Source organism: Papio anubis, chromosome 18 (assembly GCF_008728515.1).
Source record: "Papio anubis isolate 15944 chromosome 18, Panubis1.0, whole genome shotgun sequence".
NCBI classification, from domain to species: Eukaryota; Metazoa; Chordata; class Mammalia; order Primates; family Cercopithecidae; genus Papio; species Papio anubis.
Window position 1 is genome coordinate 1,897,343 of NC_044993.1, and position 16,321 is coordinate 1,913,663.

The window sequence follows — 16,321 nt, forward strand, 5'->3', positions numbered from 1 at the left end:
GCCGCCTGAGAGACAAAACACTCGGGACGATTATGTAAGCGCTTTCCTCCCCAGCACAGGGCCGTCTTGGGCACATCGAGACCAGACCATGTGCAAAAGCACTTCGAGAGAGTGGCAGGAGCTGAGCTGCCTGAGAGGGATTAACCCCTTCCGGGATGCTGGTGGCTCGTCCTGGGGAACGTGGGACTGGTCAGGATTGTAGCATGCGGAGGGGTGGAGTGTGAATGTGGAGGCACCGGTGCTGTGTGATTTCCCACAAGTTGTCTAACCTCTCTGTGCCTTCATTGCCTGACTCGGCTGTTTCCAATGCAGCTGATTTTAACAGCACCTGTTTCATGAGGCCACAGCCAGGATTCTGGAAGGCAAAGCACAGAAAGCCCTCAATGCGGTTTGAGGCTCCAGGCAAGGCTCAGCTGACAGTAGCTGAAAACAGCAGTTCCAGCCACAGAGTCGCCCACCCTGCCCACCACAGAACGAACAAGGATTTCCAGCTTTGCTCGGATTTGTGGGGACCACTGGGTTTGGACTTTAGGAAAAGCTCATTTGCCTTTGGGCAGAAGCGACCGGAGCTGGGGTCACCAGAGGTGGGGGCAGGAACCTCTCGTTGGCTGATGCGGGACCTGGGGAGGGGCCGTCTGTGTGGGGCAGCACTGGACGCAGACCTGTCAATACCTGTGAAGCCTGTCAGGCTGAGCCACCGTCCAGCAAGCGAAGAGACCACACTGGACCACGGCGGAGTCACTTGGCTAGCCCCGCCCAGGTCCCCATAGCCCTCACGTGTGTCCCAACTCCGAGCAGGCGGCCGACAGTGCACCCTGACAAGGCACGCATGTACCATCGGGGACACCTGCTTCTTTAAAGTGACCGGATGGTGCCCAGGACCACAAGAACCAGCCTCACGGCAGGGTGCCCAGCCTCCTTCTCCCTCCGCTGTTAACATTTTTGCCAAGATTCCAAAAATGAAGCTGCAGCTGAAAATAATTTTTTTCTTCTATAGCCCAAATGAATGATGGGGTAGAGATTTTCCCATCATGAGAACTGCGAGCTCCATTTGTAGTAGGCCCAGGGGGTGACATGTCTGAGGTTGGGGTGCCTTGGGGCCAGAGCCCAGAGGAGAACCCACGTTGGCGTTCTAGTAATGTGAACTCTCATAAGATCTTCAGGACAGCAGAGGCAGTGGAGACGCCAGCGGGCAGGGAGAGCCGGCCCGGCCAGCCCCTTAGGAACGAGGTTCAGTCCTATTCTAGCTCAAAATGATAAACCTCATCTCAGACGGCTGCTTGTGACTTCAGGAGACCACCAGGCCCCGGTGAAGCCAGAGCGGTACCCAGTATATCAATGCCGCCCACCTGCCTGGCGTGGCTGGGAGACGCGGCCGGGTGCTCTCTTGTCTCTCTCCCTCCTTCTTTCATTGCTCCCTGAAGGCAGCATCTAAAGAGGCTGAGGCGGTCCTGTTGCTGCCCTGACCTCTGGGGAGAAGCCCGCAGTTCTGATTACGGACCTCAGACGGGGAAGCGCACAGGAGGCCTCGGGTGGCCGGGCTATGCTGCTTCTCCCTGGACGGGCAGAGCTGGCGCATAGGAGGCACTTCACAGGTGACTAAGGAGGCACAGACCCGAGGCCTGGGGGACTGCAGTGTCCCATGGATCCCAGCTGCGGCTATCAGGCCCACGGGTGGGAGAGCCAAGGGAGGGGCTCAGCTGGGCAATGGGATGAGAGCGGGCGGGGACACTGCTGGGAACTCCCTTCACTGCACGGCCAACAATGTGCGTAAGCAAACGGGGCGGGAGAGCTGCGTGTGGCCTCAGGCAGTCACTCGGCCTCTGCCTCAGGCAGTCACTCGGCCTCTCCGCTGGTTTTCCTGGTCTGTAAAATGGACCGAAACGCCCGCCCTGTGGTGATCTCAGCTCACTGCAAGCTCCGCCTCCCAGGTTTACACCATTCTCCTGCCTCAGCCACCGGAGTAGCTGGGAGTACAGGCGCCCGCCACCTCGCCCGGCTAGTTTTTTGTATTTTTCAGTAGAGACGGGGTTTCACCGTGTTAGCCAGGATGGTCTCGATCTCCTGACCTCGTGATCCGCCCGTCTCGGCCTCCCAAAGTGCTGGGATTACAGGCTTAAGCCACTGCACCCGACCGGTCTGAGGCTTTAATGGACTTTAAATGTATGTCCCTGCAGGAAACAGGTTTCTGTATAGTCCGAGAGCAGCCAGGTTCAGGGCTTGAGGGGCAAAGATCCTAAGGATGCTGGAGCCAGGGATGGGGCTGTGGTCACGGGGCTGTGGGGGAGCGGGGAAGGAGCGCCCACCCTGCCAGGACCTCCCACAGCCGAGTCCACTGGGAAGCCAGCCTGCAGGGCCTGGGGTGGGGGCACAGGAGCCCACCCAGCAACACAGGGCTGACCCGGAAGTGGACAGAGAACCCCAGCGGCTCTATCACAAGGCCACACACGTGACACGCATCTCCCGGGACCGGGACTCCGGCTATGGAGGGCCACTTATAGAAAGGAGCCCTCTCCTTACACAGAGTTTGCTATCCTCGGTTTCACCGCTGTGCCAAAGTTCAAAATCAGGACGGATTTCCTCCCCACACTGTGTGTAGGAATGCCTGGTGTTCTTTAAACGTGTAATGTCGCTTCCCCACTGGGTGACTGGTCTCGGTTTGGCCACCACACTCACGGCTGCTGGATCCCGATGGTCTCAGATCAAACCCCCCGGGGAAGATGGGCTGGGCAATCCGTCATCCATGGCGAGCCTTCGAGTCGGATGCAGCCAAGGTCTAGTCTGACTCCAGGACCAGAGACGGAGGGGAGCTTGTCACAGCCCCCATGCCATTCTGCTGAGAGGCACCCCTGCCCAGTGCCAGGCCGACGTCCACACCTTCCTGCTGTTCCCACCAGCCGAGCTGACCCACTTTCCATGGCCACCTGCCGCCAAGCACCCAGAGAGCTCGCTCTTGCCCATCTTCCCGCGGCCCAGCTGCTGGGGGAGCCAGGCAGACACTCGCCCATGTGGGGGGCAGAGGGAGGTGAGCGCGGGGCAGTGGGTAAGTGGATGTGGCTGAGGTGCCTGTGGGGTTTCTTTTCATTGCTCTGGCTGCTGAACAGGGAGGCGTCCCCATCAGCGGAGTGGAGGTGGGGAGGCAATGCACAGGTTCAAGGCAAAGGGAAGGGAAGTGGGGCCGCCAGGCGGAATGAAGAGGTCGCCTGGAAGCCTGTGGTTTCACAGCAAAAATGCAACCAGGTGTGTGCTGCTTCTCCAAATCTCAGGTCCAGGGCAGGCGAAGGTTCATATCATCTCAGTTTGGGGCTTTGTCTAGATGAGTCCTCCGAGGTGCAAAGGGGTTGAGGGTGTGTCCATGCAGAGGGGAGCCGTGGGTCTGGGCCCCTGGCCCTGCTGAAGGAGGGGCCAGGGGAGCCAGCTACAGGGGAGACGGCAGGGCAGGGGTCAGCGCAATGTGCTCTGCAGTCCACAGATGCGGGATGGGGCTCCCTTAATTTAGGTCTTCTTTAACCTCTTTCAGTCAAGTTTTATGATTTTTTTTCCCATAAACACTTTTCGCATCTTTAACGAGTTATTTCTTGACATTTCTATATCTTAAAGCTTTTTGAACGGTGGCTTTTTAAAGTTTCCTTTTTGTATGACCGCTGATGACAGAAACGCAATGACACCTTGTATATTGACTTTGATCCCCAAAAACGTGCTGACGTCTCTTAATAGTTCTGATATTTATCCCTGGGAAATATTTTAGGTTATCTTTGGAAATTGTTTGGAGTTTTCTAGAACACAGTGACATCACCTGCGAATAGCGAGTTTTGTCTTTTCGTTTCCACAGTGTGCCTCTGGCTTGTTTCCTTTTCTTTCTCTGCTCCCAAGACCTCCACACAGCTGAACAGAAGCTGTGAGAACGGCACCCAGCCCCGCTCCCGACGTTGGGGACGCGTGCTGTGGCCGCAAGGCTTCTGTGGAATCTCTTGATCGAGTCAAGGGAATTCCCTTTATTTTCTAGAATTCCCTTTTTTTTTTTGGAGACAGAGTCTCACTCTGTCACCCAGGCTGGAGTGCAGTGGCATGATCTCGGCTGATTGCAACCTCCACCTCCCAGATTCAAGTGATTCTCCTGCCTCAGCCTCCCAAGTAGCTGGGATTACAGGCACGCACCACATGCTTTGCTAATTTTTGTATTTTTAGTAGAGACGGTATTTTGCCATATTGGCCAGGATGGTCTCAAACTCCTGACCTCAAGTGATCCGCCTGCCTCGGCCACATTTTCTTTATCCAGTCTCTCACTGATGGGCATTTCGGTTGGTTCCATGCCTTTGCTATTGTGAATAGTGCTGCAATAGACATATGCGTGCACGTAAATTAGTTCAGCCATTGTGGAAGACACGTGTCAGTTCCTCAAAGATCTAGAACCAGAAATACCATTTGATCCACCAATCCCATTACTGGGTATATACCCAAAGGAATATAAATCATTCTATTATAAACATGGCAATTTCCACAAAAATCTCTGCTTGGATTTTCACTGAAATTGCAGTGAATGTACCATTTAGAGAAAAATGATCATCTTTATGATATTGAGGCTTGCATTCACCAACAGGCTACATGCCACCTCCAGTTTTTTTGTTTTTTAGGTTTTCTTCACTTTCCTAATATTTTATAGCTTTCTGTCCCAGACATCTTTTGTTAGATTTGTTTCTACATAGTTTAAATTTCTTAGTGTCTATAACAACATTTGTAAGTGATTATTACTGTTTGTTTCTGGAATTTAGAAATATAATTAGTTTTTTGTATGTTGGCCTTGTGGGCAGGAATCTTGTAAATTCACTTATTCACGGTTTGCTTGTGAGTTCCTTTGGATTTTCTTCACATATAACCATATCACCTGTAAATACTGACAGCTTCGTTTCTCATTTTAAAGCCTTTTAAGCCTTTTTTTTTTTTTTTTTTTGAGACAGAGTTTCATTCTTGTTGCCCAGGCTGGAGTGCAATGGCACAATCTTGGCTCACCACAACCTCTGCCTCCTGGGTTCAAGTGATTCTCCTGCCTCAGCCTCCCGAGTAGCTGGGATTACAGGCATGTGCTACCACGCCCGGCTAATTTTGTGTTTTTAGTAGAGATGGGATTTCTCCATGTTGCTCAGGCTGGTCTTGAACTCCCAACCTCAGGTGATCCACCTGCCTCAGCCTCCCGAAGTGCTGGGATTACAGGCATGAGCCACCGCACCCGGCCCTTTTAAGCCTCTTTTCTTGCCTTGGTGTGCTAGCGCGTTGTGGTGAGAGGCAGCCATCTTTGTCTGTTACATCTCAGGGAGTGGCGGGGGGTGGTGGGGGCAGCTCTCCGCTTTCCACCCTTGAATGGGCAGCTTGTTGTAGATTTCTTATAGATACCTTTGACCAAATTAAGGAAGGTCCTTTCTATTCCTGGTTTGCTAAAGGTTCTCTTAACCCATTTCTGCCTGAGGTCGCCTACTGCTTGGCAATGAGCTCGAGCAGTAGGATATAAAGAACTCCCACATGCTTGGCGTTCCAATAATGGTACACTAGGCATAGTTCATCATGAATGGGTGTTGAAGTTTACAAATTACTTTTCTGCATTTATTAAGATAACCATGTAGTTTGCCTCTTTTGTTAGCGTGATGGAATACATTGACTTTTAAAATAGTATACCAACTTTGCATTCCTGGACCTAACTTGATCATGATAGATCATCAATGTCACTGGATCAGGGTTACTCATATTTTGTTTAGGGTTGCTTAGGATGTTCAAGAGAGACACTGGCCTGGATTTTCTTTTTTTCTTTGAAACATCCTTGTCGGATTTTGGTGTCAGGGTTATGCTGCCTCATAAAACAAGATGAGAAATGAGAGTCTTATGTTTTTTGTTTTTTTCGTAACAGTGAAATGCTGAGCCTGGAGTTTTTCTTTGTGGCAAGATATAGGTAAGATTTCCGAAAGACAGGAGCTAGTAAGATGTTCCGTTTCTTCTTATAGCAGTTTTTTTCCCAGTAATTTGTCAATTGCATCTAACGTTTCCAACTGACTTTTGAGACAGTCTCAAGTTTTTATGTCTGAAGGGTTTGTAGATTCTGACATTGTAATTTGTCCCTGCTCTCTTTTCTCTGACTAGTGTACCAGGGCTTTCTCAAGTGTACCAGTCTTCTCAAAGAATCCTATTTGGTTTTGTTGGTTGTATCTACCCTACGTTTTGTGCCTTATTTCATTAATTTTTCCTTGTCTTTAAGCTTTTCTCTAACACAACTGTCGATATTCCCCGAGTTTTGACCAACTTGCATTTGTTATTCAATTACAAATACCTTCACATGTCCAGTTTTCTTTCTTATCTGACCTAGGGGTTACGTAAATGTTTGTTATTTAATTCCCAAACATTCAGGGATTTTCTACTTTTCTTCGCATTAATTTTTGCCTTAATTCAATTTGGTCACAAAACACATTCTGCAAGCTGCCATCCTGTGGTGTTGAGGTGGATTCACATTCTAGTGGGTGGCAATTTGGAGAAGAGCGTGTTCCCTGAGGTTGTTGGGTGTGACATTCCTCACACGTGGCTTGGATCAAGGTGTTCATCACCTTGCTGCAGTACCTTGCATCTCTACAAACGTTTTCTATGCCTTGTTTCTGAAGTGTTTGTCATAGTGAATTCCAGGACTTAAAATTGCACGATCCTTGCTGGGCATAGTGGCACACGCCTGTAGTCCCAGCTACTCAGAAGGCTGAGGTGGGAGAATCACCTGAACCCAGGAGGCAGAGGCTGCAGTGAGCTGAGATCGCACCACTGCACTCCAGCCTGGGCAACAAGCGCAAAACTCTGTCTCAAAACAAACAAACAACAACAACAAAAAAAACACAAGGCCGTGCGTGGTGGCTCACGCCTGTAATCCCAGCACTTTGGGAGGTCAAGGCAGGTGGATCACGAGGTCAAGAGATTGAGACCATCCTGGCCAACATGGTGAAACCCCATCTCTACTAAAAATACAAAAATTAGCTGGGCGTGGTGGCGTGTGCCTGTAATTCCAGCTACTCGGGAGGCTGAGGTGGGAGAATCACTTGAACCCGGGAAGCAGAGGTTGCAGTGAGCCAAGATCGTACCACTGCACACGAGCCTGGGAGACAAGAGTGAAACTCCATCTCTAAATAAATAAATAAATAAATAAATAAATAAATTGCACAGTCCTTCCAGCCTTTTTCTGCAGGGCAATACAGGGGCTTTAAAACAATTCACCTCCCTTCGTCCATGGCCCAAGTTACACAGTAATGTTTTCCAGTATTTTGTTTTTAAAGTTTCAATGAAACAATTTATGTATGTTTATTATTCTCTTTGTCCACCGCTCCATCTTACTCCAGGCACCTCCCCTGGATTCATATTCCTGCTCTTGAAGAATATTCCTAACAATTCCCTGTAAAGAAGGTGCCATCAGAAATGATTTTTTTTTTTTTTTTTTTTGACAGGGTCTTGTCCTATCACCCAGGCTGAAGTACAGTGGCATAATCATAGCTCACTTCAGCTCAACCTCTTGGGCTCAAGCAATACTCTCGCTTCAGGAACTCAAGTAGCTGGGACCACAGGTGCGTGCCACCACACCCAGCTCATTGTTTTTGTATTTTTTTTGTAGAGATGGGGTCTCACTATATTGCCCAGTCTGGTCTCTAACTCCTGGGCTCAAGCAATCCTCCCACCTCAGCCTCCCAAAGCGCTGGGCTTATAGGCATGAGCCACCACACGCGGCCTCAATTTTTGTTTATAAATTTTTGTTTACATACCACCTAATTCTTTATTTTTGTAATTTTGAGAAAATTTATATGCCAACAAATTCACCCTTTTAAGTGAAGGATTCAGTGACTTTCAGTGTAGAGTTGTGCACACGTCACCACTAATTCCACAACATTCTAATCACCCAAAAAGAAACCCCCTGCCCATTCGCAGTCACTTCCAATCCTGCCTCACCCCAGTCCCTGGCAACCACAAATCGGTCTCTCTGCAATTGTCTTTTTTGGACATTTCATATCAATGGAATCAAACAGTAAGTGGTCCTCTGCACATGGCTTCATTCAGCACAGCTCCTCCGAGTGCTGGCCGGGCTGCAGCACGCATCCGTGCTCCATTCCTTCACGTGGCTGGATTGACGTCCCATTCTTTGGAGACTCTGCTCAGCACACCTCTGTGTTCTGTTCACGTGGCTGGATGACGTCCCATTCTTCGGACAGTGGGCTTTGTTTCTCCCTTCATCTGCTGATGGAAACCCAGGTTGCGTCTACCCTGTGGCTGGTATGAGCCGTGCTGCTAGGCACATCTAAGCATAGGCGCACGTGTGAGCAGCTGTCTTGAGGGCTCCGGGGTGGATCCTATGAGTGGAACTGCTGAGTCAGCTGGTAGCGTGTCACCAGCATCTTGAACAACAGGTTCACTGAAGACCCAGCCCCAGACCGAGAGCTCTCTCCTCTGCGCCAGTGGCTCCCCCTCCACTCAGCACCCAGTGGGTGCCCACGCCTGCTGCCTTGCTTTCATCCCATCACAGGCATCTGTCCTTTCTCTCTGGCTGCTGTCAAAATGATCTTTGCCTGTGATACTTGCGCGTGTCGAAGCAGAGACTGATGTTCGTTTTTCCTACTTGGGGTTCTGTTCTACTTCCTGAATCCTTGAAATGCATCTTCCTTCTGTTTTCTCCATTCTCTCCTTCTGGGATTCCAGTCAGATGCGTGTGGATTTGACATTCTACACCCCGCCTCCCAGCTGGTCCCTTCTGCCTTCTGGAGAGCGGCCGCGCTCCGGTGACCTCCCGGGAGGCCTCGGCCCGGCTCCTTGTGGCGGCCATCTTCGGAAGCGGCCCCCCAGCGATGGAGACACAGAACCCAAGAGCGCAGCCCCCCTTTCGAGGGCAGCTCATCCTAGACCCTCACCCCCAAGGGGACCCAGTCCAGGCTCCCGACGTGGTGGGGCAGGCTGGAGCCACCACCGTCTGGATGGCAACGCGGAACTCCTCCCAGAGAATGCACAGAGAAGCCCTGCTCTAAGTCGGTGAACCTGGCTCCACGTAGGCCCTTCCCAAGCCCCCAACGCAACTGCTGCAACGGTGTGGGTGAAGCAGGCCAGGCCTGGCTGGTCACCAGAGATTCAAACTGCCTCTAGCACTTCTATTTGCAGGTATTTTCTCTGCCTTAAAAAAATTTGTAAGTAGTAGGGTCTGCCCCTGTGGCTGCAACTTTCTCTAAGGACGCCAGGACTGTGCCTTCTGGAGCTGGCAGCGCTCTGTGGTTTACGAGAACAAGACGTTCCGTAGCTGTGTCCTAAACCACGTTTCCCCTCGACAGCCACGACACGGAAACAGAACTCAGACTGTCCCGGGGCGCCCACACCTACTGTCTGCACAGTGGACAGGGTAGCAGCGTGGCCTGAAGCCCAGCAAGCCCAGCCCCCCAGGAACAGGCGAACCGTCTCGCAGGAGGAAGAGCGTAAGGCTGTTGTGGTCATAAATACATTTTATTTAATTAGAAATGCATAATTACAGTGTTTGAGAGCATTTCCCCTAGAAAAGTAGGTCAGCAATACCCCATCGGAACCGAGAGCTGGCTTTGCAAACACCTGCCTCATGACACTGAACAGAGCACACAGCAAAGGGCTCCTGTCTCATGACAGTGGACAGAGCACACAGCAAAGGGCTCCTGCTACTCCCCTGGGATTTTTTTTTTTCAAATTTTCTTTTTTGTTATAAACACCATAGCAAATTAAAAAAAGCTGTTTAAACAGAAAAATATCATAGTTCTTGATTTCCCGCGCATACGCGACGCTCTCCGCACTGTGCCTCCCCTCCGTCCTCCGACACCAACAGCATGACTCAAACGAAAGGTCTCCGGCTGGGGGCGGCGGCGGCTGCTCTTTCAGTTGATAGGGCGCTCTTCCCCGCGGAGGCAGCAGCTTCAGACGCACTTCAGCAGAACCCGTGCAGCCGCTGCCTGTGCTGAGGCCGAGAGAGCAGGGCGCATGGGGGCCGGGCCATGGGCGGAGCCAGCGAGGGGCTCCTGGTGCCGGGCGCTCCTCGTGCCGCGGGCACCGCTCACTGGATCTGGATGGCCCCGTGCTCGAGCTGCATCTCTGGCTGTAGCGTGGGCTGCAGGGCCTCGGCCGTCTGCAAAAGGGAGAAAGGAGGAACTTTCTAGAAAAATACCCAGCACTGCATGGCCAGGGGGTGTCATGAACAGCCAGCAACATTCAGGCAGAATCAGAAAGAGCACACAGGAGCGCGAAGGAGCCCTGACGGCCCCAAGGCTCACCCGACTTGGTACAGAACGCCTCTCTCCTAGCGGAAGGACGTGCCCACAGGGCAGCTCCGGCCCATCCAGGCCCCAGCCCGCCCCCCACATGGCCTCGGCCACCCCGGCCGGCGCGGCAGCTGCTCCTGCCTCTCCACCCGGAACCCGCCGCCTCACTGGGAAGTAACCCGAAAGTAGAGAACATCCTGGCCCTCCCTAAGATATTTCCCTGAAGCTTCAGGGACCATTTTGCCTTCCTATAAACACTGTCCCAATGTTTCAGCAAAGGATTTTCGGGGCAGCTATGTTTCTTCCCTCAAAGTTAAATATAAGGTCTGGTCAATGAGTTACAGATATTAAAAGGACTTCAGTACACAATCACAGCTTTATCTTAAAATGAGTTAAAGGCGGTTGGGTGCAGTGGCTCATGCCTATAATCCCAGGACTTTGGGAGGCTGAGGCGGGTGAATCACTTGAGGTCAGGAGTTCAAGACTAGCCTGGCCAATACAGTTAAACCTCGTCTCTACAATAAATACAAAAATTAGCCAGGTGTGGTGGTGCACACCTGTAGTCCCAGCTGCTAGGGAAGCTGAGGCAGGAGAATCGCTTGAACCCAAGAGGCAGAGGCTGCAATGAGTCGAGACTGCACCACTGCAATCCAGCCTGGGCAACAGAGCCAGACTCCGTCTCAAAAATAAATAAATAAATAAAAGTAAAGGAAAAATATATAATCTTGGAATAAGTCACTCATCCTCCAGCTCAGCCACACGGAACATGCCCCAAGTGGAGGAGCCCACTCTAGGGCTTCTGTGCACACACTCCCAGAAGCTTCAGCTGGAGGGCACACAAAGGAAGAGCCAGGAGAAGCCACGAGCCCACGGCCAACCCCACGAGAGGAAGACACCTGGTGACTTCTACTATAGTTAAGGTCCTGCTCCATTTTTTAGAGATAGGGTCTTGCTCTGTTGCCCAGGCTGGAGTGCAGTGGTGCAAACACAGCTCACAGCTGCCTCGACCTCATGGGCCCAAGTGATCCTCCCACCTCAGCCTCCCAAGTAGCTGGGACCACCAGTGCGCACCACCACGCCCGGATAAATTTTTTTGAGATGGAGTCTCACTCTGTCACCCAGGCTGGAGTACAGTGGTGCAATCTTGGCTCATTGCAACCTCTGCCTCCCAGGTTCAAGCGATTCTCCTGCCTCAGCCTCCCAAGCAGCTGGGATTACAGGCACCTGCCACCATGCCTGGCTAATTTTTGTATTTTTAGTAGAGATGGGGTTTCACCAGGTTGAGCAGGCTGGTCTTGAACTCCTGACCTCAGGTGATTGGTCTGCCTCAGCCTCCCAAAATGCTGGGATTACAGGCACGAGCCACCGTGCCTGGCCCCAGCTAATTTTTTTACGTTTTGTAGAGATGGGGGTCTCGCTACATTGCCCAGGCTGATCTTGAGGTCCTGGGCTCAAGCAACGCCCCTGCCTCAGCCTCCCAAAGCACTGGGATAACAGGCATGAAACACCACACCTGGTCTAGGTTGTGCTTTTTCAAGACAAATGTCAAATGACACTCGATATACTGTTTCTGGATGGAGAAGGGGCCTTCCAGGGTAGGATGAGGGGTCAGTGCAGGGACTGTCTCCTGAGAGCCCAGCCACAGCTGGGAAGGCCTAATGGGAAGGGTGAACCTGAGCTGGAACGGAGGAACCACACCAGGGCCTGGGGTGGGTGGCTGCAGGCCACAGGAGGCTGGGGTAGGGGGCCACTGCCTGGGATGCAACGCTCCTTCCCCCGGACAGCTGGAAAGGCAGCTAGGGACCAGGGTGGGTGAGGACAGTGGGGCACAGGTCTGGGCTGGCTGGGAGAGGCTCACTTGCCCTCCAAGGATGGTGGCCAGACCCATGTTCCAGGCATTGGCACTGGTGGAGGCACTGCCCCTGCTACAGATGGTTCAGGGAGCCTATGACACCCGCAGGCCACCCTGCATTAAGACAAGTGTCTTCCCTGCAAATAGCACCCCCCTACCCTTCCAATCCACTGCTCCAGGGAACAGGCCCCACTCTCCACTTTGAGGATTGGCCACCCCCACAGGCCAGCGACCTGCCTTCCCTCCTAAGGGAACCCCATCTTCTCAGAGCCAGGCCCTCACAGCTGAGCCACAGGTTTTCCTAGAATTAGCTCATGTGTGTGACCCTGCTCTGACCAACGGAAGATGCCAGGCCATTCCCGAGCGTTGCTGGGGTGGGAGCTTCAGTGGATAAGGAGGCTCAACCAGAAACCCGTCTCTGTTGGGTGCAGTCACGCCTGCAGGGCCACCATGAAGGCCTTCGGTCCACTTCCCAGTGGGGCAGAGCTAGCCTGAGGACAAGCTGAGATGGTAAGGCAGAGAGCTGTGCAATTGGTGACAAGCTACCGCACCCTGCAGCTGCCTGGCCTCGGACAGGCAAACCTGCTCACCACCAAGTCCAACCACACTGGGGTCTTCTGCAGGGAAAGCGGCCCGTTAAGCACACTGTCTTCCTTCGCTGTTACGATGGATCCTAATTAAATCATTCACCTGGGGCCTGCCAGGGAGGGCATGGTGACAGAGAAAGCTTACAGGAAGCTAGGGGTGTAAACACCAACCATGGGACACAGGTTTCTTCAATTGTGAAATCTGGAAATGACCACAAACTTATAATGCAGCAGAAGCTTTCAGGCATGGCCCCCACATCTAGATTCCCAGGCGCGGACCTAACTGCCCTCCTGCAGCGCTCCTGTCTGGAACAGCACAAGGGGCCGCCATGCGTCCTAGCATGGGCTGACCACGCCTCACTGTTATTCACGGGCAGGTCAAGGTTCACACCACATAAAATAAGCGCTGCTCAACGAGTTTGCCTTCACCATCCCACCCACCCCCCACCTCCCGCCTGCCCATTCTGTGCCCATGACCCTCATGTGCTACCAGCCCATCTCCAGTGGGGTCAGTGACAGTGTAGAACCAAACACCATGCAGAGTACAAGGCATGCCCGTGCGGGGGCCACCACACCCATGGGCACAGAGTACAGGGCGTGCCTGTGCGGGGACCACCGCGCCCATCGGCACGGCAGGAAGGCTCAGGCTGGAGGAGGAGCCAGGCCTTCTACAGGACATGGGCCCTTAAACTCTGGGCCCGCAGCTGCCGTGCTGTGAAGAAGACGTGAGTGTCAGGTGAGCACTGACACCGTCGCGTGGCTGCTGCGGCTGAGGGGCTGCAGAACTGCCCAGCCGGGCGACCTGCACACCCTGGTGAGCGTGGGCTCTACTGAGCCCAATTCTTCAGCAAGCGCCTCCTGAGGAGGACTCCGCTCCTCCCGAGGGCTGACGGGCACACCCACCCTCAGCAGCGCCCGGGGAGCAGGGAAAGGCTGCTCAGACATCTAGGATTTTAATTCTAAGCATTGAAGATGGATGGCATCAAGACACAGGTGGATCACCAGTGCTGGGTCCACAGGAAGGAGAGGAACAGACCCAGAGACAGCAGCCAGAATGTTCCCAAAGGGCTGGGCAGCAGTCAACCACCCAGCTGGAGGTAGAACAAGGAAAAGGTCCCGGTTGGGCATGTTCCCAAACCAGGCGGCACGGAAGCCGCGGGACCAAGCCTGCTCCGGGACACAGGGCCACCTTCCGCCTCCTGTGTTCACAGCGAACAGCCCATGGCATCACGGGCTCTTGTCTGGGCCTCGGCCACCCTGGGGATGTCAGCACAGCCGCAACCTCAGGCGCTTCCACCTGCGAGGTCTGGAGATGCTGGCCATGAGCCTACCAGGCCATCCACAGAGCACAGCAGACCTGCACTTTGTTTCGGCGGACGCCAGGGTCATGATGGCCCAAGGTGCTGGCTCTGCCCCAAGCTGAGGCCTTTGACAAGGGGCAGGGAGCTCTCGAGCTGACAGGGCCCCCATGCTCCCCAGCCCACAGGAAAGGGCTCCATGCAGGGAGCACAGGGCAGAGCTTCACTTCTGCCCCTGAACTGACAAACATTTCCACAGGACAGTCTCCAGAATCAGTTGAAATTTAGAACTGGGGCAGGATCTACCTTCTCACCTTCACATTCATGGTGCGTGGGAGACGTGGAACCCTCAGATGGGCATCCGTGTCCGATCACATGCCCTCCCCACGGGAGGAGTCACGAGAAAGCCCCGGGGCCACATGTGCCCGGTGGCAGCGGCAGGCGGCCGTGCCATCACTTCAGTGTCCCGGCGCGGGGTCCCAGACTCACCTGCGCCCCGGCCGTGTGGTCGCTCACTGGCGCCAGCTGCACGTACTGAACCTGGATGTCGCTGCCCTGGAGTGGCGATCCATCCACGCCCGCCGCCGCGGGGTCCGAGGAGGCCACGGCGATCAGCTGTGCGCCCTGCAGCACCTGGAGAGACACAGTCCCGTCAGTGGCATGGCCCACAACCCACGCGGCTCCGCAGACTGCACACCCTGAGCGGCAGGGACACGGCCTCAGGGCCACACCGAGGACTCGGTGGCACATCCTGTCTCCCCATCACTCTTGGGTCGCGTCAGGTCCAGGGAGAGTGTCACTGAGCCTCTGCTGGATCTGTAACTCCCCCTCAAGCACCTACAGAGCGGACAAAAGGGGGAAAAAAAAGCAAGGCAGAGCTTCCACAGAGAGAGCAAAAGCCAATGCCACAGGGCCTCCTGGAAAAATCCCAACGGCAACCATGAAGAACACAGGCTCCCAGAGCGCCAGTCAGGGCTCAGACCCAAGCCAGCACCATGAGGGAGGCTGAGACCCAAACCCTCCCCATTCCCAAGGCAGAGTCACCTCAAGGCCTCAGGGAGAGCAAAGGTGGGCACTGAGAACTCAGGAGAAGCTCGCAGGAAAGCGAGGCCCAGTTCCAAGAGGGGCGGAAGTGAGTCCTGGTGGCAGAGTCCCGCTGGCCCTCCCGACCTTCTACCGCCTCCCAGAGTGTGGGATGAGAATGGGGGACAGGTGAGGGGCCCCTGGGTGGGTTCTGGTGACCCCATCGCCTGTGAGCACCTACACCCACTTCCCACTCAATCCACCAGGCGCTCCAACAGCCAGGCAGGCAGCTCCGGGGTCAAGAGGGCCCAGGCAGGCAGGTGGGCGGCCCCAGCTCTGAGGCACTCGACGTGGGCTGTGGGGTCTTCACTTGAGGCTGCGTCCCACTATGGGAGGGCCAGGAGATGCACCCCACAACTTCCACACAGAACCGCACTCTACACACTGAGAGTCTCACTGGTGGCCCTGGGAAGAGCAGCAGCCCCTGTCCCAGGGCGCCCCACCCCATGGAGCCTGGCCACAGCGGGCCTCCCGTGGGACCTGCCCTGGATGACAGCAGCACTGCACAAAGCAAGCATGGCCCCTGCAAACACACTGCAGAGACAGCCCCAGACCAGGGATTTCACCTACAAGTGCTTTAAAGACTAGACTTCACCTACATGTGCTTTTAAAAATAGTTATGTTTCTAAGCAAAGTTCACCTGCAATGCTAGAAGAGAAGCCTTTTAAAGACACAAAGTATAGTTTACTCTACACTGAGGTTAGCAAAGTATGGCGCCCAGATCAAACCTGCTGGCTGCTTTTGTACAGCTGTGAGCTGAGAATGGCTTTTAAATGATTTTTAATGACAGAAAAAAATGCAAAAAAAATTTTGTGCTACACGACAATTCTAGGAACCTCCATCTTCAGTGGGCATCTACAGGCCTGCAGGCCTGCCACATGCTGGCCTGTCATGACCCAAGGGCCATGCTGAACAGCTGTGATGAGACCAGGTGTGCCCCCCAAAGCTGAAAACCCATCCCCTCTGTCCCTTTACAGACAAGCCTGGCAACCCTGCCAGCCACCACCTGCGAGCACACCAGCCTTGGGGGATCAGCCTCGGGGTACCAGCCGAGCCATGAGAATGAACCCAAGGAGCGTCAACCTTCTGCCTCGGGATTTTGTTGTCTCAAACAGATGCTATACTAGAAGGAATATGGCTAGAGTCAGAAACAGATGCTATACTAGAAGGAATATGGCCAGAGTCAGAACGTCCTGCTGGACTGTGGGGTTTCTTTACCCGACAGCC

At 53.7% G+C, this 16,321-nt stretch overlaps 1 protein-coding gene across 23 annotated transcripts in view; it reads right to left on the reverse strand.

Annotated features, from left to right (window-relative positions):
* Positions 1 to 9,479: 9,479 nt before the first annotated feature.
* The window catches only part of BANP (BTG3 associated nuclear protein), a 128,299-nt gene continuing 121,457 nt past the window's right edge, over positions 9,480 to 16,321 (reverse strand). For all 23 annotated transcript variants that reach the window (XM_003917294.5, XM_021932276.2, XM_003917293.5 and 20 more), the window contains 2 exons: positions 14,501 to 14,644; positions 9,480 to 10,141 (listed from right to left, as the gene is read on the reverse strand). In XM_003917294.5, the coding sequence (XP_003917343.1) occupies positions 10,070 to 10,141; positions 14,501 to 14,644 (216 nt within the window). In that variant the 3' untranslated portion in view covers positions 9,480 to 10,069. The remainder of the gene's footprint in view (positions 10,142 to 14,500; positions 14,645 to 16,321) is intronic.